This window comes from Convolutriloba macropyga, chromosome 2 (genome assembly GCF_964194025.1).
Source record: "Convolutriloba macropyga chromosome 2, txConMacr16.3, whole genome shotgun sequence".
In the NCBI taxonomy this organism is placed as follows: Eukaryota; Metazoa; Xenacoelomorpha; order Acoela; family Convolutidae; genus Convolutriloba; species Convolutriloba macropyga.
This window is the reverse complement of record NC_134469.1, coordinates 58,836,792-58,863,139: the sequence shown is the minus strand read 5'-3', so window position 1 is coordinate 58,863,139 and position 26,348 is coordinate 58,836,792. Positions and strand designations below refer to the sequence as shown.

The window sequence follows — 26,348 nt, the reverse complement described above, 5'->3', positions numbered from 1 at the left end:
GGATTTTTTTCTTAATGAGACTAGGAAACAATTCTACAAAAAAAAATTAAGCGAAATTCAAAAAGCAATCCACCTTTTTTAAACCGAATAATAAACCGAACATTGAAAAGACTACGAGAAAAAAAACAACTAAAAAAAAGCAAAAACAAAAGTTTCACGTCAAAAATTCAATAACTAATTTTAAAAGCACCTAGTAACAACGTCACATTACAATTAGACAAAATCCTAACTACACGAATTTAATTTTTCCTAACTACACAGCAGATGGGATTTTTTCTTAATGAGACTAGGAAACAATTCTACAAAAAAAAATTAAGCGAAATTCAAAAAGCAATCCACATTTTTTGAACCGAATAATTTTGGGTCACAAAAACCAATAGCTTTCAACAAATTCTCCATAAATTTACTAAAGAGTCATAATGAAACCAATAGGACCTGTCTTTGGTTAGACTAAGCCATGGGAACCGACTATAGATGCAGAAAAATTACAAACATTGCGAAAACACAAATTAGTGAAGCCGTTAAAATCATTAGCTTTTATCTGAATATTTTGTATTTTTATTTCAATTTCCATTTATACTAATTCAGCTAAACATGTTATGAATGCATAAATAAGTTCAATTTGGCCCCATTTGAAAATGATTGGGATCTGTTATTACGGGATTGTGCTAAAGGAAGAGAAAAAGAAACACAAATACACCACTCACATAAAATTTTTATGAAGACACATGCTCCAACAAACAAAACCTTAAATACGTCATAATATCAGTAAACCTGTTGTTTTTAAAAATACATGGGAACTCTCAATAATGAGAACACGTTACAAGTTAATGAAACAACAACAAAAACTGAAAAAATTGAAAATTCCTTAAAATGTCAAAAATGGATATTATAAACTTGAAGACTAATCGCTATAAACAGTCTTCTTCGGGTAACATTATTCAATCAATCCTCACTTACCAGCTTATGAGACCGGTCAGCTTTTTACGGCTACCTAAAGTATAAAAAACAGGCTAACACAGCAAATTCAAAAAAATTGAGCGAGGAAAATGTCAGAGCCATTAAAAATTGATCTTTTCAGTTAAAATTTTTCCAATTCCCAATTTCAATTAATTTCTAACAGCAATGGGATTCTTCGTTTTAACAATTTTGCAATAAATCAACAGACATGAACAAACACATTAAAACATTGACTTTTTTTGAGAAAAACCGTAGTAACAACGCCATTAAATTCAATAGCCTTCAACGGGAGCTAATAGATACGCTAAGTTATGATTCGGTGAGACAACGAAAAGATGGGATGTTTGGAATTCGTAACTCAACAATAAGACATTACAAAAACTCATTGACAGGCAAAATCCAAAAAATTGGTAGAAAAATGCGCGAGGTGTCGAAGCCCTTTAAACCATAAGCTTTCCTCTAAAAACTTTTTTGTATGATCCATTGAACTTCGTCATCTCTAAGCCCGTGAAACTATCAATATTAGGATAATGTGTTATGGTTCAAAAAGGAACCAGAATTAAGAAAGGGATCCAAAAGTTTTTTAAAAAAGTTATGAAAACTCGTGCATCGAAGTCATAACACCATTAGTTAGAACATAAAACCGCTAACTAGATTAATTTTGGTTGAATTAGTAAAAAAAGGTCCGGTCATTACTGAGACTGATTTACAGTTCACGAACTAAGGGTTAAGATTGTTTAATATTAAAAATTTCTCGGAAAATCACTTTTAAAGTCTTTTAATTTTTTTTTACAGCCATTTAATCCAATAGCTTTCAACGGAAGCAAATAAATACGCTCAGTTGTCCTTCGATTGGACAAAAAGGATATTTTTCATGCATAGGTAACCGATAAGACATCACAATAAGTCTTATGACTATGGAAACAACAACAAATACAGGCAAAAAGAAAAATTTCAGTGGGAAAGTGCGTGAAGAAAGTGTCGAAGCAATTTAAACCATAAGCTGTTCTCTGAAAACTTTGTCCAAGATCCATTGAAAACATTCTCTAAGCCAATGGGTGATATTAATATCAGGAGATTGTGATAAGATTGCAAGAGGGACCAACAAAGCGAAAAAATCCAATTTTTAAATTTCGAATTTTTGTATCATTGAAGTCATAACAAATGATAAGAAGATAAAACCACTAACCAGATTAATTTTGGTTGCAATAGAAAGTAAGGGGGTCCCTACAATTCTAATTGAAGTTGACCTACAAGTTGACCTACAATTCTTGAAGTAATTTTTGAAGTTGACCTACAATTCACGAAAATAGTTTATGATTAGTTAATGTTAAAAAAATTTCTCGAAAAACCATTTTTATAGTCTTAACAGCCATTAGCTGTCCACTCAAAGCTCTAGATTGGTTCTCTTAATGCTCATCATGAAACCTATTGCTTTTTTAGGCAACGAATTTATGCCATAGGACTCCAAAAATTAGTAAAACCTCAAAAAAACCAAAATTTTATTTAAAATTCAAGAGTCGTATCCAAAAAAAATACGAGCGATTCTTTGAAAACGAGGTTTATTATTAACGGAACCTGGGGATGAAAAGTGACTAGTCTCTATGTGACATAACATAACATAGAAAAAAATGATTGTGTTTTTATAAAAAAAATAGCTCAAATAGAATTCGATAATTTTTTTTGATAGTAAACTTCCCTATGAGACCAGAACTAGTCTTTTTTATCGCCTTTCGTCTATTAGGAACTCAATATTGATTCTTTTTGTGGCCTGAAATGTAATTTTGAATCAAAATTTGATATAAAAATCATCTCAATTTGAAGAATTACACTAAATTACACATGAATTACATTAAAAGTGAAAAAAATATCACATGTTCACACAAAACTTCAATCCTCGATAACTGAAAAAAAGGAAATTCAAAAAAAACTTAATTTCGAATTCTACGCTGGACGAGCTTTTTAATGATGCCACTCACAATTCTCTATGATGAATATTTCGATCGGCCAAAATTGCCTGAACAAAAAAAAACCCATTTGAGTATATAGTTCCTCCTCCCAAGTGGGGTCGGAACAATAAAAACCAATCAGAATTTTTTTGGTGAAGTAGTAAATGATGGTTTTGTTCTAATTAACTGCGCAAATTCGGATTATAACTTGTAAACCTGCTTTTCTTTTTCGGGGATTTACATGGACAATAAAATTAATCAATTGGTTCTCTAAGGGTCATTCAAAACTATAATAGGAGATAAATAATTACCTGATGAAAGAACGGAAAATTGTTTTTTTTGAAGTTTCTAGACTTCGAGTCTTGATCTGTGTAGTTGATCCTATCTTGATTAGCAGCTCAATTTAACGAAAATTTTAATAGGAATTCTTACAATGTCTTCACCTTTCAATGTCATCACAGTCACGTTTTTAGTCAAGTAAATCTTTTTTTTTGTTTTTTTTTTGTTTTTTTATTTTAAACTTTAGCCATATCTGTGTCCCCCATTTAATAAAGGCCTGCAATTGATTGTTTGCTCATTTTTCATATGTGGGAGTTTTGTGACAACATCCGTAATAGGAGTTTACAAAAAGGACGAAAATGTTATATTTTCAGCATGGCTACTTTCGTGACTGATTTCTATTCAACTTTTCAAATTTCTCCAATGAATCCAAAATTGATTGAGCAATGAAATGAGAATTAAACAGTACACACAAATCTGAGTTCATTGATCTACCTTAACGTAACTGTTTAGATTAGAAAAATTGGGAAACAAATTGAACTTCATACTTCGATTGGTATCTTTAATTTTGAAAAAATTTTTGATTTTCTTTTAATGCACTCTTTGCTACGCACATTCTTGCACTCTTTGGTACGCACATTATTGCACGAGTCCTCTTGATTACTTTTTCTAAAGAATAAACAAGTGAAAGTTTTAGTATTGACTACACGTAAGGCGTTGAAGTGGTATGTTGCGATCGTATATCATTAGGCTAAACTATTTTTTGTCAAAATCAAAATATATATTTTTGGAAGAGCTTTTGGAAGAGAAAGTCGTAACGGATAATCAAAATTAATAATTTTTTTTACCAGAAAAAAAATCATAGTCAACTACTTCGATGTCAACTTTGGGGCTCGTTAAAATTTCATATATGCGTTCTAACGATAGAAGACATATATTAAATGTATAATTTAACGCCATTAACTTAAGAAGCGATCATTAAAAATTGATTTTTGCAAAATCTCTATTGTGCCGTCTGTTTATTCTGAGTTTTCTACTGGTTTTACTTTTTGCTCTATGTTGCTTTCGGACTTAATAACATTGATAACCGTATTGTTCCAAAAAGAAGTTCTTTATTTTTTGTAACAGTTATCTGCCGGTTTGTATTGATTTACGATTTTCCTAATTATGATGAAGTGATTTTCTAGGACTGTTGATTTTCCAATTTTAAGTTAATTCAGTTATTGAATTTAAATTAAGCAGTTGTCATGCTATGTTTTTCTCATTCGCGCGCATAGGTTTTTTGGTCGCGCATGATTTTCTGGTCACAATATGAATTTTGTTGGCTTTTATGAAAGGTGTTTTTTTTAATGTCGAAAACGAAAATTTAAAGTTTTTTGCGGGAATTATCGGAAACCTTTTTTTATTACATGCCGGACCATTTCAATTTATATAAAAGCATTTCCTTTTTTATTAGACTTTTTTGGCATTTTAAAAGCTTTTTCTATGAATCAGCTATTTTTGGCAACCTATTATCCGCCAATTTTTATATTTCTGTTGATTTTCAATTTCTGTCAACCTTTTTTGGGGCAAATTTCTGGGTTGAAACAGTTGCTCTGCTTCGTAGAGCAAACCAAAATTGGCTTTTGAACAATTTCCATCAGTTGTTCCGAAGAAACCGTTTTTTATAAAACTCTAATTCACAGTTTTACCTCTTCTCTAAAGAAGTCAAATTTGAAGAGTGGTTTTAGTTCATCTGGAGTAAAAAAGAGCGAAAATTAAGTAGTAAATTAGGCGTAAGTTTTTCAGCGTGCTTTTTAAAGTGGAGTGAGAGTATGGTGTTAAAATGACAATTTTCGATTGTTGAGCGAAATTTATTTCACGTGCGGCAATGTGACTTGATTTTGCGTTTTTTTAAAAAAAATTTTCTGTGCAAATACTTTAAGGCATTACGCTTGTTCTATAAATGCGCAGGTGCACTCGTTTCAACCCACCAATAGGCAGGTAATGGTTTTCAAAGACTTTGACTCTGTCTTTGTGAAATATGATTTTTAATTTGCCCTTTTTTGGTTCTTTTTGTTTATATTTATTCTCATCAATAATAGGTCTCAATGGCTCTATTGAGGAATGTTTAAATTAATTAACTGATTTAAAGCAAAATATATGGTTTTATTGACATTGACACCAACGGTTTTCGAAAGAATTTTAGAGTTTTTTTTTATCTTTTTCCATCTTTTCGATTTTTTATGTCAGTTTGTCTCATCATGGAAAACTCTTAGGGCTCTCTTATGAGTTAACATGGTTTTTGCAATTCAAAGAATTTGAATTGTATTGGGGCGCTGTGTTTTTTTTTAAGATGTGTTCACACATTTTTTCAATGACTTTGATCTTTCAAAACGGGATAAACAGGTAAAGCCCAGCGGGCATTAACTTTCATTAGAGGCCCAAAGTGGGTTTTAGTAGTCCTTCAAGTTCTGAGAGTGGTGCAGCTGCTGGGATGGCCTTAATTCAAGGTTGAAAGGTCATTTTTAGGAGATTTTGGGCTCAAAAAGTTGCAATTTTTCATGTTTTTTCGTAATTTTTTGACTTTTTGTTTGATTAGTCTTAGGTTGAAGTTTTTAAAAAATGATGCAAGCCTTTTGCAAAACAAAATTACGCGTTATGACAATTTTATGAGCTATGTGTTTTGGTACCACTAACAAAAACACGCAAAATGATAATAATTGGTGCAATTTTTTTCAAGTTTTTTGAAAATTTTTGTCAATTTTTGAGTTTTTCCAGCTTCAAGGGCCTGGGAATCTCCTTTACGGTTTGACAATAGGGCACTGTTTAGTTTCTATGGATTGTTTCTAACAATGAATTGGTTTTCAACATTTTAATGTTTCGAACTTTAGCATTTCTTTTGAAAATCTTCAATTTTTTTAAGGTTTCCTAAAGTTTTTGTCAATTTTTGATATTTGACCATTCTCAAGTGCCAGAAAACCTATTCCAAGGTCTGATAAAAAGTTGCTGCATAGTTGTTAGTTTCAATGGATTTTTTTTTCAAAAATTTGGCCCTTCGAATTTTAGAATTTTTTTGATAAAATTTGCTATTTTCCAGTTTTTTCAAAACATTTGTCTTTAGTTCATTTTTCTTCTATCAGTAACCAGGTAACCTCATCCAGGGTTTGATAGCATGTTATTAATTACTTGCACGTGGTAATTGAATGGCTTTCAACATTTTAATAGAATGAATTTCTATTGTTTGAAATTTGAAATTTTTTCTAAAAACTATTGCCTATCGATCTTTGAGCCAATGAATTTCGTAAGGATTGGAATTGGGTTACTGAATAGCCTCTAGAGACACAGAAATGATTCTGAAGATATTAATATCACGATTTTTAGCACCATTTCATTAAAATTTGCAATTGATTTCAATTTTTTTTTAAAATTTTCGGTCATTGTCAAGTTATTCGATCTTCAAGGGCCAATGAATTTTTTCGGGTCTTGCAGATATAATACTGGACCGATCGCAGAAACAAAAATAGGTTTTAAACATATTTTTGAAATAGGTATATTTAAAGGGATCAAATTTTGCTTTTGGGGTAAAAGCTTAAGAGTTTTAGCAATGAGTATATTTTTGTTTAGTTTGTTTGATTAATTTAGTTTCTCAATTTTTTTGATGATTTTGTCTGTGTTTTGGTTGGCATTGTTCAGTTAATCTGCTGCTCAGGTAGAGTACTTTTAATTTTTTTATTCAATTCTTTGGATTGTATTTCAGGACTTGTCCTGCTATGTTTTTTTATTTGTTTGTCGTATTGTTTTTCGTTCTGTCACTTAGCCGCATTAGTGATGGATATCATTGGCTTTATATTTTGGAATGATTGAGCTCTTCTAGTTTTTTAACTTCAAAGCTGCAGTGTGTTGCAGAAAGACGTTTTTAGGAATAAAAAACCTGATAACACTTTTCTAATGGAAATGAAATATTTTTGAGTTCTCAATGTTTTGTTTACTTTTGTGGACGTTTTGATAATTGGTTTGTTTAATTATAATCGGAGGCTGATTTTGTTGACTTCAGTTTTGTCAATTCTTTGAATTTTAATTCAGGACTGTTCCTGCTGTTTTTTTAAAATAAAATTTGTATATGCTTTCTGACGTTAGATAGTTGTTGTAAATTTGTTGCATATTTCAGTGACTGCAACACCCAGTACTGTCAAAGACCTTAGTAACAATCGACCTCTGCGAAATATCTTTATTGTCCTTTATTCTGGGTTTTTCTACAAAATTATTTAATGCTATCTAAAGTCCCAGAATGTGATTGTCTTGATGTTTTTTGGACCCAGTAACTCACAAAACTTTTTCTATGAACAAATGAAGGGTTTTCAGACGTGTACTCCTTATTTATCTTCGTATATGTGTTGGTTTACGTTTTCTATTAAATGAGAAAAACATTGATATTATTGTCTTTAGTTTATTCAATTTATTGAATGGTAATTCAGGACTTTTTATGCTATTGGTTTTACTTTTTGCGCAAATAGATTATTGGTCACTCATTATTTTCTTCAGTATCAATTTTAATTAACCGAATTTAGTAAGAGGTGTTCATTTTCACTCTGAAAACTCAGAATAACTGAAAAAAGTTTGAGGAAAGATTTTCTATTTACTTTTCTTTGCTTAGAACCAGCCACGACATTTCATTAGTTATTGCATTTTTCATCAACATTATTAAACAATTTCTCTGAAGCAACCGCAATTGTTTTACTTTTGCAGTATTAGTTCATGTGCGTGTGTGTACTGGTGGAATACTTGCACTAACTGAAATTTATTTTGTGGGAATCGTTTGGAAACAATTTTTGATTACAACAAGCCAGACGTACTGTTTTAATTAAAAGTTTTTCCTATTATCATTAAGGTGTTGCTTTCGTCATTGACGTTATTAAACTGTTTGTCTATGAAATAACCGCAACTATTTTTGGCCCCTACTGGCAATATATTTTAATTCGGGGTCTTTGACACCCTGTCGAACTTTACTGAAGCAAATATCGGTTGAAACAGTAGCAGTCCTGTATCTTTTTTGAATGTGGAACTTTTAAATAGAAGTTTTGATTGTCTAATTTTAGATTGTGAATTGAGGTGATCATTAATTTCTGTGATCAACTTCGTAGCTCTTCACTTCCCTATTAACTGTTTGACATTCTTAAGTGTCAAAAACAACGAGTTAAGAAACATTTAGGTATAATCCCTTGAATTTGTTTTTGCAATACTTTTGTACTCGAATGGTAGCTTGTGTTCAGAGTGGACACTCAGAGTTTTTACTCGGAATGAAACCATTCCAAACATCAGTAAAACTATTGTTATTATTTCTTAAATTATTTTTTGCTTCATAAGGACCAATTTAGACCACTGTTGATGAAATAAGTGTTGAACGTTTTGATGAAATAACGGTTGATCGCTGCATGCAGAAAGATATTCTAAGTGAAACGCTCAGCAGTTTCACTTCTTTTATTTTTGCCCGTTTTTCAACATATTTTTGTATTCTATTACTCGACAGGTCTCTCAGATTAGCCAAAAGATTTCGTTTCAGAGTTTTTTTATTGAGTTTTTGACTGATGCCTGCATTTTTTATTGATTATCTTGCGTGTTCCATTAATGTTTTTATTATAATTTGATATATATTACTTTTCAACGATAGAAAACAGATATTAATTGTAAACTTATAAAGCCATTAAATTTAGGAAACATTAGTAAAAAAAAATGCTTTCTTCCAAATATCTATTGGGTTGCCTAGCCTGTTTTTATGGGTTTTCTGCAGAGTTAATTTTGGCTGTCTGAAGTCCCATTGTGTGATGTTTTTTGATTATGATAATTTGGGCTTAATAATTTTGACAATTCAATTTTCCAAAACAACAAAGTTTTTTTTGTTTATCTACATGTTTCTATTAGTTTATGATTTGTCTTTTATGAGTAGTAGTTGTTCTGAGAATGTTTATTTCCCAATCCTAAGTGGGTTGAGTTTACTGACTTTAAATTCAGGAGTTATTATGCTCTGACCTCACAATCACTTCAAATTGCGTGGCGTTAACTTTCACTCTTAATGGAGCGAGGTTTTTTTTTCACTGACGTGCCTAAGTGTTGGTCACTTGTGACTTATTCACTCTCAAAAATGACTTCCTCACTCTGAAATTGACTTTTTTTACTGTAATTCAACGAGAAAAGGTCAGGTGAGTGTATTACTCTAATTGAAGTTTATTTGAGAACAGCTGAAAGAAGTTTTCTTTTGGTCTGTTTTTTTTTGCTATATTGTCGAGACTGCAGACCTACAATGCTATTGTGGCTGTTTTCTGGCAATTTTCGAGCTATGTTTGTATGTTGAACTTTTGAAGAGAAATTTTAATCAATTAAATTTAGATAGTTAAATGATGTAATCCAGTTTTTGATTTTTGTAGCTTCTCACTTTTCGCGTTGGAATTGTCCTGCAATAAGGTTTAAGTGCGTAGAACAACGTTGCTTCTTCCATTAGAGTGAGGTAGTTTTTTAATAGCCGCACAGCGATAGCTGGGGCTATTATTGGCCTTCTCTTGGTTTTTTTTTTATTTCGTCGTCGCGATTTTTGTCACGACGTCACAGTTAATGACGTCACCACCACTTCAAATCTGCTTTTTGTTCATTCGTTCATGCAATTTCAACTAAAGTGCGTGTGTGACGTCATTTTTCGCTCTTAATGGAGCGAGTTTTTTGTTCATTCGCGTGATTACATTTTCGGTCATACTTGACTTAGCTCACTCTCAAAAATGACTTCCTCACTTTGAAATTGACTTTTATTTACTTTAATTCAAAGAGATAAGGTCAAATGGGCGTGTGTCACTCTAAATGAAGGTTATCTGAGACCAGCTAATAGAAGCAGCAAAAATGTATACTGATTTTTTATCAAACTATACAAAATCAGCCTTCAATGAAAAGACGAATTTTTTTGGTTTGTCTTTTTTACTGTTTTTTTTGGGACTGCAGATCTACTAAGCAATTGCGGCTATTTTCTGGCAATCTGCCAGCTATGTTCTTACTTATTTCATTGTTTCCCTCAAGTGGCTGCTACTTTTGGGAGTTGACAGCCAGGATTGTTACTCGGAATGATTTCAGTAAAAGTATAGCAATTATTTCTTGAAGTATTCAATGAAACAGTCAAAATATTTGCACCAGCTTAATTTTTTTCTGGTGTTTGATTGATGTTGCAATCTGTTTAGATTTATGAAAATACGTCTCGCTTCTTAAACAAAAACATTTAATAACAGTTGATTGAAAATTCCTTATTGAAAGCTTCGTCGGTTATCATTACGTTTTGTGTTCCTCATTGGTCCGACCCACTTTAGTGCTTTAGTGGGGGGACTATATACTCAAATGGGTTGTCTTGTTGAGTCAATTTTGGCCGATCGGTATAATAATCGTAGAGAGTTGTGAGTGGTATCATTAGAAAGCCCGTCCAGCGTAGAATATAGAATTGAAGTTTTTTTTCGTCCAGGTTCGGTCTATCATTGTCCTTGTCTTTTCAAACAGTGCCTTCCTCTGGTGTTCTAGGAACGCAATCATCTGTTATTCGCCATAAAAACTTTGATAACTTTAGCCAGTCTTTGGAAACTTAAGCCTGTTTAGTCCATGCCTACGCTCAGTTCAATTTATTGGGCTATTACTCAAATTTTGGTCTCTTGTGTCTGGCCCATACCTAAATTTTGGTCCATTTCTTCTTGCTCATGCTCATAAGACATGTCTTCTTGACCACGGGTCTGTTGGGTATGGCCCATGCTAACCAAATTATTTTCGGTCTCGTCCAAGGCAGTCAAAGTACATTTGATCTTGTTGGGAGTCATATACTCAAATGATTTTTTTTGTTCAGTTTGGGCGATCGATGTAATCATCGCAGAGATTTGTGAGTGTATCATTAGAAAGTCCGTCCAGCGTAGAATATAGAATAAAAGTTTTTTTCGCTTTTTACAGAGAGTTATCGGCGTTGAAGTTCTTGTGAATAGTAGATATTCCGCTGTTTTTGTTCACATTTTCCGTATTTTTGACCAAATTTTCGTCAGTTTTGCTGAAATACGTTAAAATGGCCAGAGAAGTGTTATTGATTTTATAGATAGAGGATGAAGGCTGAATCGTTTGATCCGAGTTTCCTAGATATTATGCAGTTTTTTTAAAAAAAAAATCAGACATTTTCCGTCAAAAAAGGAGGAAATATGCTTTTTTAACCTCTTTTCTTTAAATTTGCTGGAAGTAGACTTCTTAAAACTGCGATCTTGTTCTTCGTTTGCTCAAGAAGAGATCTGGTTGTACTCCCACTGGCTTTAAGACGCCTCTGGAATGATAATTTTGCCAATTTGCACCTTTACACTCAATATTTATACAAAATGCATTAATTATTTTTGATATACTGCAAAATTTTGTTTAAAATTAATAATTTCGACCCCATTTGTACAATTAAGTGTTTTCTCAGACGCTCAGAAATGTCAGTGCTGATATTGATCTCAGCATGGATAGCAACCTTAAGAAATAATGACAAGAATGTCAAATCAGGGCTCAGTTATTGTTTACAAAAATTGACCCAACAATCAATGTTTTTTTTTAGCTCTGACCAATTGTGTTCGTAAAATTTTAAGGAATTCTTTTGGTTTTGCTTTCGTTTGTGATAATTTTTTTACTACATTGACTTAGTCGCCCCAATCAAAGATCCAATTGGCTTCAAGAGGTATAACTGAACCTGGACAAAGCTTTCAGTGGTTATCTAAGATCTCTTTGAATTTATTTGTTTTGAGAAAATGTCGTTGAATTTTTTGAACTTTGTCACTATTTAATCTAGTTTCTCTCAATTTCAGGCTTAGTTTAGTAGGAACAGTCGGAAAACATTTTCCTGTGATTTATCAATTAATGTCTGTAACGGTTTTATATTTAACTAATGGTTTCTTTGATACGAGTTTTCTTTTTTGAGCATAATTGCCTATTTTGTAGGTTCATTTTCTTTCATTGTCAAATTACCACGTTTTTGACATGTCGAGTTGAAGGAAAACCTTGTTGGGAGAAAGCACAGCGTTTTTATTTAATAGTTTATGTTTTGGGCTGAGACTGTTCTTTCGCAAAATTTAGTAGATTCTAAATTTTTTGCTTTTGTTTGTCTTTCTTTTTTTTGTGACCATGTAATCAATCTCACTAATAAGAAGTCTCAAATACTTTTGATTGAAACAGTATTTTCTCTGCTGGTTATATGTTTTGACTGATGGCTTCGATCATTTATTTTCAAATAAAATTTCGGAGATTTCTTTTCTATTTCCGTTTTTCATTTTCTTTTTAAACGTCATTTCTACGTTTTCATTTTATAATGAAGACACGTTGATGTGCAGATGAGAAGCATGTGATGATTTACAGTTGCGGATAAAATCTTATAATTATTGTGCCTTGAACACTGTGGTGTCGTAAAATTGTGAAGTTTTGGCTTCTGACTGTATTTGCTAATATATTGAAGCGTCGTGCCTTATTCTCATTAATAACAGGCTCTATTGGCTTCCTGAGCTGTTAAAAGTTAATCCATCTGTTTTTGTTTGAAATGTTATTTCTTTGTGACTTTCGAAAATATTTGTTTCCGACAGCATATTTGGATTTTTGAGCTTCGCTATTCTTTTAAATCGTTTTTGGTCGATTTTAAGTTTTGTCTCTTCTAGTGAGCTCTAATTTAATCGTTATAGCGGTTTTTTTTTCAACCATTTGTTTTTCGGTTGGCTTTTTTACTACAAAATTTCAAAATGGTAGAGATTTTAATATAATCGTACATTTTAAAGGAGTTTAATCCTCTTTATGTTTATTAACATTATTAACATTAATGGTAGGGCCCTTTGGCTTTGGAATACTGCGCAATTGAACGTTCTTATTTCTCTCAGTGAAGAGTTTATTGTTTCAAATGGTATTTCTGCCTGCCATTTGGTGCAAAATATAAATGATTTTTTTTATTTTTGCGGGTGTTTGGTTTTTGTAGTAGTATGACCTACACTGGATAATGAAAAGTCCCAACTGTTTTCTATGGAGATATAAATAAAAATTTTTGTGATTTCAATGTTTGTCTAATGTTGTTAATCACTTTGAGGTTAATTGTTTTTAAAAATAGAAAGGTATTTTTGAACTGCAAACCTTTTTGCTCTTTGGCCAGTTGTTTTTCTCTTTGCCGACTTGTTGCCCAGTTGTATTGAGGACAGGTCCCATATCTTTCCTAGTGAAGTGTAGGTTTGTTTAGGTTTTATCTGATGCGAGTTTGATTTTGTTATGACTTTCTTCAATAGACATCGATTTATGTTCGTAATTAATGTTTGTTATTTGATTTTTTTATTGTATTTTCTAGTAGTCCTGTAAACAACAAGTTTAATCGGCCCTCTAGCGTGGCATTGATGTATTTCGTTAGTGGTTTGTTGAACGAAATGGAAGTTTTCTATCTCTTCATCATTTGCCAATTAAGTCAAGAATGTGGATTAGCCTGGTCGGTACATTATGTGCGTACGCATATTACCGAGCCTCCTTGTTTGCAGTATGAAACTATTTTTCTATGAAGCAACCGCAGATGTTTTTTGTTAAATTTTTCTGTAGCAAGCAAATTTCTTGGTTTGCTGCAATTCGCCTTGTTTAATTAAGTTTCAAAGTTATCTTCTACTTGTGGTATATACTGCATTACTCGGAAAAGTGTTCCAACGATTGCATTGTGACAACTTGTGGCAAAGTTTTAAGGGTTTGATAGTCTGCCTTCATGTTTTTTTGAATGTTGAACATTTAAATACAAATTTTGATTTATTAAATTTAGATAGTGAATTGATGTGCCAAATTTTTTTTATTACTGTAGCTTTTCACTTCCGTTGGAATGGAAGAGGTTCCAAGTGCAAAAAAATGTTTTTGCTTCCATGACACTGAGATGAAAGTCTGTAGTTCTTCCAATCTTTTTATCTTCAGTAAACGTATTGCAAAATTTTAAGTTTTTCATGCTTAATAATGATCATATAAGACACCTGTTGATAAGATGTTGCAGGTGAAACGCTTACCAATTGAGAAAAATGTTTCTTGTTTTCTCAGCACTGAGAAAGTAGAGTGGACTTTGCCGCAGCTTGTTTTGCCTGGTGTTTAATTCATATTGCAATCTCTTTGATTTCTAACTCCTCTTGATTACAAACTTACTAGGAAAATACGGGTCGTTTATTTTACAAACAAAATATAATAAAAATTGATAGAAAATATGAACAAGGACTGTCTAATTGCCATTGGTATCTTCCTAACTGCTGTTTATCAGCTTACTGGCTTTTTTCTTCAACAAAAGGTTGAAATTATTTGATTTTTAGTTTTCAGTTTCTAACTGCTGGAACTAGGAAAGTCATATTGAGGGCCACTTGAAAGTTATTCTTAGGGCCCATTTCCGTGTGTAGCAAAATATTTATTGGCTTCATGTGCAATGAAAGCCAGTGCATCTTTCTGTCTTTTTTTCTCGCTTTTGTTTTGTAGGATCGCAGTAAAACAAGCAAGAGCGGTTCCGACGTTACGCACATGTTTATTGATCATCATTTAAAGTTGGCTTAAATGCTAAGTTAAAGATTATTTATTCTCTTATTTCATTGGGACTTGTGTTTTTAGATTTGATTTCAAGTTGCAACATTGGGTCCTTTCAGGTCAACTTCTACGATAGATTTAAGTTTGTCTGTGTGCTGCTCCAATTTAATGGTCAACTCTGATTCGTTGCCTGTCGTGCTCAAAATCTGAAATGTACTGCAAAACTTTTGGAAGTAGTTCCAATTCAATAAATTTTAGATGATTACTTTTCATAAAGTTGTTGTCCTGTTTTTTGCTATCGCTGTTTTCATTTCCCCGCTCTTTTCAACATTTTTTAAATCATAATAGATTGGATGTATATTTAACAAAAGGCTTTTTATTAGTAACAATTGCTATACTGTATCGATGAAGTAATGTCAAGAAGGACGTAGACGGATACAAGAAGGGTAGCTTGTCCTGTGCGTGCCATAGCATGTTCACACATGCTTATTCGGAAACATATGTAATATCAATGCTAAGAAAAAGTCAATTGGATTAAGTTGGAGCTTGAAAACAAAACAACAGAGAAAAACTATTTGAGTTTTTCAGAGGAACTAAAAGCCCGAGTAACCTTCAATGTCGGAATAATTTTTAGTTGCGCTTAACTAATTGATAACTATTATCAAAAAAGTTTTCCTTAAATCTGTTTTTGCTATACAAAAACATTTAAGTTCAAATTTTATACGCTTTATTTGCGATTTTGGTTTTTTCATCAATGTTTTTCTATAAATCATTGTGAAATTATTTCCTGGCAAATTACGTGTATTTATTGAATCACGTCTCATTACAACTTATTCGTAGCCATGAGATTTTGTTTCAGAAAACCGCAATACTAGAAGCTCAAAGCAGTTGTGTTTGTGGTAACTGGCATAACTACTTCGCTTAATTGGCTGAAATTTTCAACGAGACAAAATTTTCTCCACTTTTCTCAATTTGTTCTTAGTAACGTCTCTTTGAATTTGTTTTTGGTTAAACAAAGGGAATAAATAGTCCCAACTTAAAATGAAATCAAGAAGTGAGGATTTTTCCGTTTGTGCCCCCGGCTTAATGAGTGCATTTCATTTGCACCCCCTGGAACACGTGAAATTTTTTTGATAATACTTTATTATGCAATAGCACAGACTACGTAATTGGGGCTGCAAAACGTGTTGGGGGCACAAACGAAAAAATCTGGCATTTACATAGAAAAGCATCAAAAGTAAATAAATGAATCAATCTATACGAAGTTAAAAATTATGGCAAAAGAAGTCCTGAAAACAATCGGAGAAACAATGATAAAGACAAGGAAATTCTGACTACCTGGTTGTTTTCGCAAGTTCTGATGTTTTTTGTTTTGATAAAGGAAATAAGTTGAGAAAAATGTCTAATGAAAGTACTATTTCAAACCTGTGTTATTGAAGAATTTTCAATACGAGTTAGGGCATAGATTAAAAATGGCACCTCATTGAAACTTACGCCATAAAGCTTTTCATTAAAAATCATTGGAACAGCAAAATGGTGACCTGAAATGCGAACCAATAATAGAAAACCAGTAATAATTTGAAATCTCTCAAGAAAACTTAAAAAGTATAAGGCATACAAGAGTGCGCATAAGGATAAATTATGGCATTCTTGCGGAAACATATTTGAGATTCAAATAACTAAATAATAATACATTTTATTTATATTTTAACTAACTTTTTCACTTACTGAGAGATTTTTCTATGTGACAACACTGTAGTTTTCAAAATACTGTAGCTTATATATCTGGAGGTAGGTACAAGCTGCTCTTTGAGGCAGTCTAAGAAAACAGGAGTATGTCGATGGTGTACTCTTAGCTTTTTTACTCCATGACAAGCTTTTTTATAATACAGTTAGAGAACTTCTTAATTCCAAAAAATTGAAAGAACCATAAGTTACGTACAGCAACCATCAAAGTGCAGACCATATTTTTTATTGGAGGGCAATTGAAACCTATCACGGATATTTTTTGGAGTAAAAAAAAACAATTTTATCCTTAGTGCATTGATTTGCTTAATATTTTGGGATAACAGTAAAAGTAGTCATTGCACCGCACGTCAGCGAAACAGTCGCAAATGTTTTTTGGCTCGTTCTACAAAATAACCATAGTGGACTTACGTCGTTTCTTTCCGACCTATTCAAACTTATTGTAATTAAAATCACAACGGAAAAATCACTTTCAATTGACCTCAAATTGTATGATGATTTCTTTAAAAAGTCTGCACCAAATTACAGTTTTAATTATATGAAAAGGTAAGTCAGTAATAGCTGACTCAGTATAAAAACTACCCTTATGTAATAATATAAGTAGCCGCTTTTTTGATAGACTCTATTTTGCAACAAATATTTGTCTATAATAATATGACCAAAATTTGAAAAAAATTATCAAATAGGTTTTGTTATTTCTTATTCAAACCAATGTAGCCCAAAAATAACGCATTGCATAATCAGTCATTGGTAGTTCTAATTCAGTCAATGGTGCATGCGGAAAGAATGCGTGATATTGCTAAAACAAAACTTTTGCATAGCTTTTTTTCAATTCGATTTGAAATAAAATTTTTTCAAAATTCTCAACAATTGACCACCATTACACAGAACTAATATAATTTTGTTCCTGGTTCTCAAATTAAAGTGGTTTTGGACAGAAAACCAGGCTCAAAGGCTTGAGAAACAGGCAAAAATTTATAAAATTTCTAATTGCTGACATTTGTCAAAATTTTCAGTTTTTCAATTTTTGTTTTCCTACTGGATGAAAATATTGAGAAAATTGTAAGATGTGTTATTAATAATACCGTTAGAAAACCGCTATTTGTCTCAATTGATTGATTTTGACCGAATTTTAGCTGAATTTGATTAAAAATGAGGCTAAATTGCGTTACATTGTGGGTCAAAATTATTGCCCAAACTTTTTTCAAGCAAAATTCCTAAAATTTCCCTTTTTAGCAAAATTTTAGATAGAGAGCTTTAAATTGATCCAAATTTGGTCCGGGATACCATATTTGGTCTGATATCGGTCTGCGATGCCCTCAAAAACTCAAGAATTGCCTGAACAAATTTTAAGTGGGACTAGCATTAAGTTCTGTTTTCGAAAAATTTGGGAACACAAATAGTACTTTCAGCACTAATTTTCGCTAATCTATGAATGTACAATGGCTCATGTTTTTGGAAATTTCTCACAAATTACGTTCTTGTGAAAGAATAGTTTAAGTTTAAATAGCCAATTTGAAATCGTGTTTAGTCTGCTTGCATTTTTTTGATCGAATCAATATTTTAACAGTTTTAGTTATGATGTCAATTATTGATTGATCAAGTCATTGTTGTACCAGTGTGCCTTGCAGTCCTTGAATTTCTGTTGAACTGGCTAACATGACCGAAAGTATTTTAGGAAAGTGTGCAATTTAAACAGCTGGGTTGTGTTATCAGATATTGTCTCCTAATCGGTTCATATTCCAGGTGACCAATGATGATCTAAAAACGATGATCTTTGTTACTCCATGACATACTTTTTTCTAATGCAGTTAGAGAACCTAAAAACTTCTGAATTCTAAAAAAAGAACCATAAGTTACGTACAGGAAGCATCAAAATCCAGACCATATTTATTATTAGAGAGCAATTGGGACTTAACATGGACATTTTTTGGACTCAATGACAATTTTACCTCTAAAAGTGAATTGATTTGCTGAATACTTTGGGATAACAGTAAGAGCAGTCTTTGCACCGCACATCAGCGACAAACTCAAATCTTTTTTCTCGTACTACAAAATAGACATATGAGACTTGTCTTTTCTTTCCGACCTCTTTAAACTCGTTTTAATTAAAATCACGCCGCAAAAATCACTTTCAGTTGACCTCAAAATTGTATAATGAGTTACATTGTGGGTCAAAATTGTTGCCAAAACTTTTTTTAACAAGCAAAATTCCTTAAATTTCCCTTTTTAGTGAAATTCTAGACGCAGATGGCTTGAAGTTGATGCCACATTTGGCCTGGGATGCCACATTTGGTCTGGGATTGGCTGAGATGCCATAAAAAAAGTCGAAAATTGTCTGAACAAAATAAAAGTGGGGCTAGCATAAAGTTCTATTTCTGTAAAATGTGGGAACACAAATAGTACTTTCAGCATTAATTTTCGCTGTTCAAAATTAAAATAGCTGCTAATCTATTAATGTACAATGGCTCATATTTTTGGTCATTTCTCACAAATTACGGCCTTGTGAAAGAATAGTAAAAGTTTAAATAGCCAAATTCTTCCAAGGATTGCAAATTTGAAATCGTGTTCAGTCTGCTTGCATTCTTTTGAACTAATCAATATTTGAACAGTTTTACTTCTAATGTCTCAAATTAATTATTGATCAAGTCAATGTGGTACCAGTGTGCCTAGCAGTCCTTGAATTTCTGTTGACCTGGCTACCATGATCGAATGTATTTTAGGAAAGTGTGAAATATAAACAGCTAGATTGTGTTATCAGATATTGGCTCCTAATCGGTTCACATTCCAGGTGGCGAATGATGATCTAAAAGCGATCAGCCAGAGCAGTAGATTGCTGTAGAAGCATCACTATTAGCAGAAAACCACCAGTAATTACTTAACCCCCGGAGTTGCTCTACACGGAGTTATTTGCTCTCCGAATATTAGCTACATTGTCTACTTAACTTCACAATTGTAAGTCGAGTATTTGAGAACGATTATTACTTTAACGTGACCAAGATGACAAAAATATCGGCTGGACATACTTTGCTATTCAACGACCCAGTCCCTAATAGCTCCGGAAGTGAGTCTGGAGGATCGCGCGCTTCGGGGACATCCTCTGGACAGAAGGCGACCCCGTCCTTCCCGTTCATCATTGGAGTTGCGGGGGGTTCTTCATCTGGGAAATCTGAAGTGTGTGAACGCATTGTTGAGGCTCTTGGTCAAAACGGGAAGTCGGCCAAGGTGATAATTGCCTGCATTTTGTCAAGAAAATTAATTTATTTGAGGAAAGAAAATAGAGGGCCGAGATATATATATATATATATATATATATATATATATATATATATATATATATCGATGTTGAATTTACATAGGAATTACGAACATTGTCAGTCGGAGTTAAGATTTGCTCTAGAATCTTTTCATTACAGCGTGAAAATGCAGGATTTTTTGATTTTCTCATGAATTTTAGTTAAGTTGCTGTAAGCTTATATTTTTCTTGATATGAGGATTAAAGATCATCCAATACCTGCACATGATGCACCATGAAAGGCATTTCAGGAGAGGCAAGTTTTCGTGATCAACCAGGACTCATTCTACCGCAAATTTAACGATCGCGAGTTGAAGAATGCGGCCAAGTTTGAGTTCAACTTCGATCACCCCAACGCAGTGGATCTCGAAAAGGTATCTGATCTCAACGTTTTAACCTGACAGCTTGCCTGGCGAGTGTTTAGTTTATTGGACTGAATTTTTATGCACATTTGTTGTCTTGCAGGTAATAGCCTAAATTAAAGGCATATCAAGATATCTATTATGTTGTAAGTGTTTTTTTTAATATTCGTTTTTATCTAAGACGGTCTGCATTATTAAAGTTTTAGCTTGAGGGTGGAGCATTTTTTTTTGAGTGAGATTTAACCAATCCACTGAATACACCCCAAACTTACCAGGTCAATTTTTCCAGCATTCTAAAATAATAGGTTGGTAAATCTTGCTGAATGTATGAAGTTTTTATTCAACGGCTTCAATAGCTCCTTGTACGCTTCCTTTAAGAGAAACATTAGGTATAAATCCGCAATAATGAAGATTTAAATTGTTATTACCACTAATTTTTAGTTGAAAGAGTGCATGCGTGCAATCAAGAGGCACGAGCCAGTGACTATTAGCCATTACAACTACCGAAGTCACAGTCTGAACAAGGACGACAGCAACACTCTCACCATACACTCTGCAGACGTCGTTATTGTGGAGGGCATTCTTGTCTTCTACGACAAGGAGATGCGGGAGCTATTTGACCTCAAGTTGTTTGTAGACACTGACTCGGACACTCGACTAGCGAGGCGCGTCCTCAGAGACACGGAGGAAAGGAGTAGGAATATCGAATCTGTCCTCAGCCAATATATCAGGTTTGTTTTCAAAATTACCTGTCTTTTCTGGAGGGCTTTTGGAACGAAACGATTAACGAACATATTCAATGTAAGCTGCGCTAAAACGCACCTTTGTCTTGAAAGACTCGCGTATAGATTTCCATGACTATAACATCTTTTGATGACCTTGAGATAATTGCATGGATTTATGTAAATGGTGCAACAACGATATACTCGGCAGGATTTTTTTTTAATAGCCGCGATAGTGAGCTTTTGTTGGTCTTTTCTAGGTTTTTTGCGACTCGAAGGAGAGTATTGGTTTTGGTACCGGTTGTTTTTTTTGTTTTCAATAGCTGCCCTCATCTTCTCAGCCGGCTATTATAGTGCTCCTTTTTAACAATCCAAAGAATTTGAACTGTATTGGTGCTCTGCCTTTTTACAACTCGAAAAGCAGTATTTGTTGAGCGTCTTTTTTGAGCGATAATTTTTTGGAGTGTATTTACAGCATGATGTAAAAGTCAATGCCGCACGTGAAAACCAACTGTTTAGGTCAAACGGCTGAACGAAGTAAAGAGAAAGAGAAGAGAAGAGAGAGAAATTTTTCTTCATGCCGCGTTTTTGAGAGAGACGTGCGCGCAAAAAAGTAGGTAAAAATTTTCTGCTAAACGAGCAAAATTTTTGATCAAGTGCGGCATTTTCAAAGCAGTTTTTTTTAGTTTTTACTTTTTTGGGTAAACTGCTTGCTCCAAATCATTTTCTCCGTTTTGGACGCGTTTGAAGCGATTTTTTTCGTACTCGTTTTCATGTTTTTAGTGTCTGCGTGTCCCTTTTATTTAATTATTGTCAATTTAAGTTTATTTCAGTTGAAGAAACTAGGCTAAATTTAAACTACTTCTTGCTTAATTTTTCTGTTTTCGAATTTTTTTGGCCAGTTTTGCTTTTCTGGCTTTGAGAATATTATTTCACGTTCAATTATTCAATTGGGGTTTCTGTTGTGTTATTGTTGCTAAGTCAAAACAATTAAAGGTTTGATAGTACATTCCAGATTCTTTCGGTTTTTTTGGAAGCTGTTTTAACACCTTTTTCCATGGCATTAAGTTGCAATAGATGACCTAATCTGGTTTTAGTGGTCTTTGAGGTTCCGAATGTGCTGAAATTGCTTGAAGGTCTTTAAAAGGTCATTATAGTTATGTTTTGTTCGAAATATTATCGGAAATGTCTTTTTATGCTAATTTATTTGGTTTCATTTTGTTGCTTATGCCAATTTTAACACCAGAGTCAAAGCTTTTTTTCTTATTTTTCAAGCCACTTCTAGTTTCAGTTTTTTTCACATTTTGACTTGACTGATTGTTTTCAAAATTGCTCTCGAACGAAGTTTGAAGCAATTTTTGTACACGTGTTTCTTTTTATGCGAAATATTTGCTTCATCGTTTTTGTTCTAAAACCTTCTTTAACTTCATTCACACGAGTTCTTCATTTTTGAGTGTTCTAAGTTACTCTCATTCTGATATATAGTTGGTTGCTGTTATAGCTATTGTGAGCGAATGATAATCAAAGAAATTGCTCCTTAATGGATTAGATCTCAGACTGACATCCTGGAGGTTCGGTGCTCAAAGCGCTGTGGGGTCGGTCATTTTTTCGGCCATTAAACATTTCTGAGCTGCGCACACTATAAATAAAATGTCCCGCCCGTCGTTCGAGAGCAGGTCATCCGACTTTAGTCGTTTATGTTTTAATGAATACTGAAAATTATGACCGGAACTCAATCTATTTCAGGTTTGTGAAGCCCGCTTTTGAGGAGTTCTGTCTTCCGACCAAGAAGTACGCTGATGTAATAATTCCGAGGGGCAACGACAATAACGTGGCTGTGTCGCTCATTGTGCAACACATTCAGGACTTGCTACAGTGCAATGCCGCCAACAACAGCCGACGCAGCTCCATCCGCGGGGCCGGAGACTCCTCATCTAGATCTTCTGGCTCTTCCAGAGGGTCCTCGATTCCTGGCAGTCCTCTGAACAAGAGCCTGGACCATATCAGTAGTTCCAGTAACCAAGCAACCAAAACTAATCAGGTACTATATGCGAAACAATAATTCACTGGCTTGGAAATTAACCCCGGAAATTAACACCCGCCCTCCCCGCTGCCAGCAGGCTACAATCGAATGCCCGTACCTCCCCCCCCCCCCCCCCTTGTTTGAAATTTATCCCACGTTGGTCAATTGTTTTATTTTGCGCGCTCAGGCGTTTTAAAAGCGTCAGTTTGTTATATCGGGCGTTTGTAGTTCTTTGATATTAATTTTTGTTATCAGATTCAAAATAAGTCGTTTTGCCTAGGGTAGGTAGACTTATGTTTAGTTGCGCTGTGGCAAAGTTTAAAGCTATTATTGCAGTCGTGCGTGTCTCTTCATTGCAAAATTTTTGCTTGACCGTTTTCTAGAACGTTTCGAGGGACTTTTCCACTTGTGACTTAATTTTTGCGTGATCTAAATGGCTTTCATAATTGAAACCGCTAACTTAATTCGTGGAAGTTTACAGTCAAAATGTTATCAAAGGAGCGACAAAATTTTGTTTGTTTTTTACTTCTAAACCTTAGTAGTGGTCTAATGACATTCCCCCGCTCTTGATGGTAGCTAGAATCAAATAAGTCAGCCCCCCCCCCCCCCCCCACCTATCGTTGGAGAGCAATTCGTCCGGGTGTGAAGTGAGCAACATGTTCGTTGACATTTCGCTTGTGATTTCGAAGTGAAGAAAAATATGGGCTCTGTCTCCGAGTATATTTCTTATCCGTTAGCAAGTCTTGCAACAAGATTCGTGATATTATGTTTTATTGGCAGACGTATAAACTTTATCCAGGTATCAAAGACCATAACCACTGGCAGTGGTAGCACCAGCCGCAGTCCAGTCAATGTAGACAAAAAGAGCCATTCAAACACTCCAAGCAGAAGCAGCCCGACTTCATCCTCATACTGCAAACGTACAAAGGGCAGCATCAGTAGCCAAACAGCAACAAAGCCACCAGTACCAGTAGGAGGAGCGCTGTCCATCAACTCATCGCATGTGAAAGCGATGCCTTGCCACGTACAAGAATTCCCTGCTTTGAGAGGACCTCAATGCACAACTACGTCAAATACACCCAACTTCACCAATAGTGTCCACTAATGAGCAATCAGAAAACAACAATTATATGTTCTGAATGTTTGGTTCTTTGGCGTTATAGCCCCTGAAAAAATTTGAGCCCATTCAAGGAGAAATTAAGAATGAAACGCTTAAATTGATCTGATGAGAGTAGAGGGTAAAATGGGGAAGCCAACACCGAACATTGAGCCAACTTGGTGTCTGACTGTGATAAACTATGTAATTAGGGTTTATAGACGTGTTATAATAATTTGTCCAAAATTTGAAAAAATTGCATTTATATGCGCGATCACTTTTAGATACTGATGTTTCGTGTTTTTCGGGAATGAAACTCTAAAACATCGTGGATCAAGTAGTCTTTTTCATTTAAACCGCAGCTATGATACTAATTTGTGTTTGATTTGGACAAATTTATGTTTCTTTTGATAGAAAGCAATGAACCTTTCTTTTCCTTCAAATTGTGCAGTGAATATTGCAGACAAGCTGTGTGTTCAGTTACTTAATTTTGCGGCACTTAATGACGCATAATCTGATGAGGCGTGACGAGATTGTCTCGTCTTGTCTAAAATAGTGACGTGTGTTGATAAGGCTAACCAAGGAGGTAAATAATCCGTAAATAATGAAGTACATTAGTTTAAAGACTATGTGCATTTGAGTTTGATATTATTACATTTTGAAGTATAATTCTTTATCTCGGATCGAATATTGACTGAAATCTTTGTTGAGCTGTAATTTATGGTATGAAAGGTTGTAAATGTTTCTTTATGTAGGCATTTATCGTGAATGTCCTTAATAGATGTCTTTCTTCAAAGTTGTACAGGAGAAACAGAGAGGACTAACTATAGGTGCGTCTTAATTTGTTACAAAGATTATAAAAGAATTGGATCAATTAAATTGTATTCGCTGGAGGCTGAAATAGTGCATCTGAATCTTAAGCCCCAAAAGTTTGCATGGCTAAGGATTCAGGCATAGTTTCTAAAATTGTTGTATCTTCTTGAAACAAGGGATAGCTGAGACTACTATTCATCTTTTTGTCTTTTATCCGGACTCGGAGATGAGTATTGGATTTCTACAAGTTTGTTTTTACCTGAAGTACTTTCTGAAAAATGAGCTTTAATTCGTTTCATTTCTTCCCTTTAAATCGTCTCAGTGGACAATGATCGAGCTCCGTCAGTCGTCCGAGAACAATGCTTCCGAAAGTCGCTCATATTATCATGTACTGCATTGATTTTTTGAGTGTTTTCGTTGCAGAGGTTAGATTTTGATTGAGTCATATGAGGCATCTAACTGATGTGATATGAGAGCTCATTTTGTTTCGAGGACAAAGTGCTAAATGAATAATTTCAGTGTTTTTAATAGCCGCAAAGCGATAGCTGATGCTGTTATGGTCTTCTCTTGGGTTTTTACAATTCAAAAAATAAAATTGTATTAGGGCGCTGTCTTTTTATAGCTGCGAAGCTGTAAGCTGAGCGTAGCTATATTGCGGTGCTCTTGGTTTTTTTACAATGCAAAGAATTTGAATTGTATTGGGGCGCTGTCTTTTTTTTTAAGGTCTGTTCACACATTTTCATGATTTTTAAAGTCAAATTGGAGTGGTGATTTTGGTCACGCCGAAACAGGAAATGGAGCGAAAAAGCGAGTGGTTTTGCGGCGTGATTTTTTTTCACTCTAATTTTAAAGTAGAGTGAGAAAAAAGTGTTTGAACAAAAATTCGGTTTCTCGGTAGTGGTTTTTTGTTCACATGCGGCAATTTCACTCTGATTTTTACTGTTTTTTCGATTTTGTGGATCAGATGTTTTTCTAAATAGTTTTCCCAATCCATTCACAGCTCATTCTGGACCTAGTTTTTTGTTAGAATCAAAATTAAATATCTCACTAGTGGTTTTTTGTTCTCCCTAGCAGCATTTTGACAGAGATTTTCTGTTTTTTTTTTTGTTTTTTTTTCATCTGATTTCTTTTAGAAATGGTTTTCTCAATTCACTCATTGTCCGTTCTAGGTCTAGTTGTTTGTTAAATCAATGAAAATTTTTGGAATTGTACGTCAGGAATTGTCCTGCTATGTTTTTTTGTTTCGTCGTCTGACGCTCTTTTTTCATTTTACATTTGTTCACACAGCAAAGCTGAAAAAGTCAAATTACGAACTCATTTGTGCAGTAAAGGTCCCTAATAAGAGGCTTCTGTGGAATGAATTTTAACAAGCTTTTTTAATTTATCGCTGAATGTTTTTTAGCCTAGTTTTTTGAGCGGCGTCGAATTTTGTTTCAATTTACATCTGTATCTGTTTATATCTCTATTATATGGTACGCAGGTCTATTCTTTCGCAGCTATTCCGGTAGTCTGCCGGCTATGTTTTTCTGATGTGTTCAAACATTTTCATGATTTTTGAGGTCAAATTGGAGTACTGATTTTGG

General features: G+C 33.8%; 1 protein-coding gene across 1 annotated transcript in view; it reads left to right on the top strand.

Annotated features, from left to right (window-relative positions):
* LOC142334549 (uridine-cytidine kinase 2-like) overlaps positions 1–24,748 on the top strand; it is a 25,360-nt gene extending 612 nt beyond the window's left edge. Inside the window, exons 2-6 of the mRNA XM_075382670.1 lie at positions 19,246–19,679; positions 20,001–20,123; positions 20,553–20,842; positions 22,580–22,874; positions 23,656–24,748. Coding sequence (XP_075238785.1) covers positions 19,455–19,679; positions 20,001–20,123; positions 20,553–20,842; positions 22,580–22,874; positions 23,656–23,961 — 1,239 coding nt within the window. The 5' untranslated portion in view covers positions 19,246–19,454 and the 3' untranslated portion in view covers positions 23,962–24,748. The remainder of the gene's footprint in view (positions 1–19,245; positions 19,680–20,000; positions 20,124–20,552; positions 20,843–22,579; positions 22,875–23,655) is intronic.
* The last annotated feature ends 1,600 nt before the right edge of the window (positions 24,749–26,348 follow it).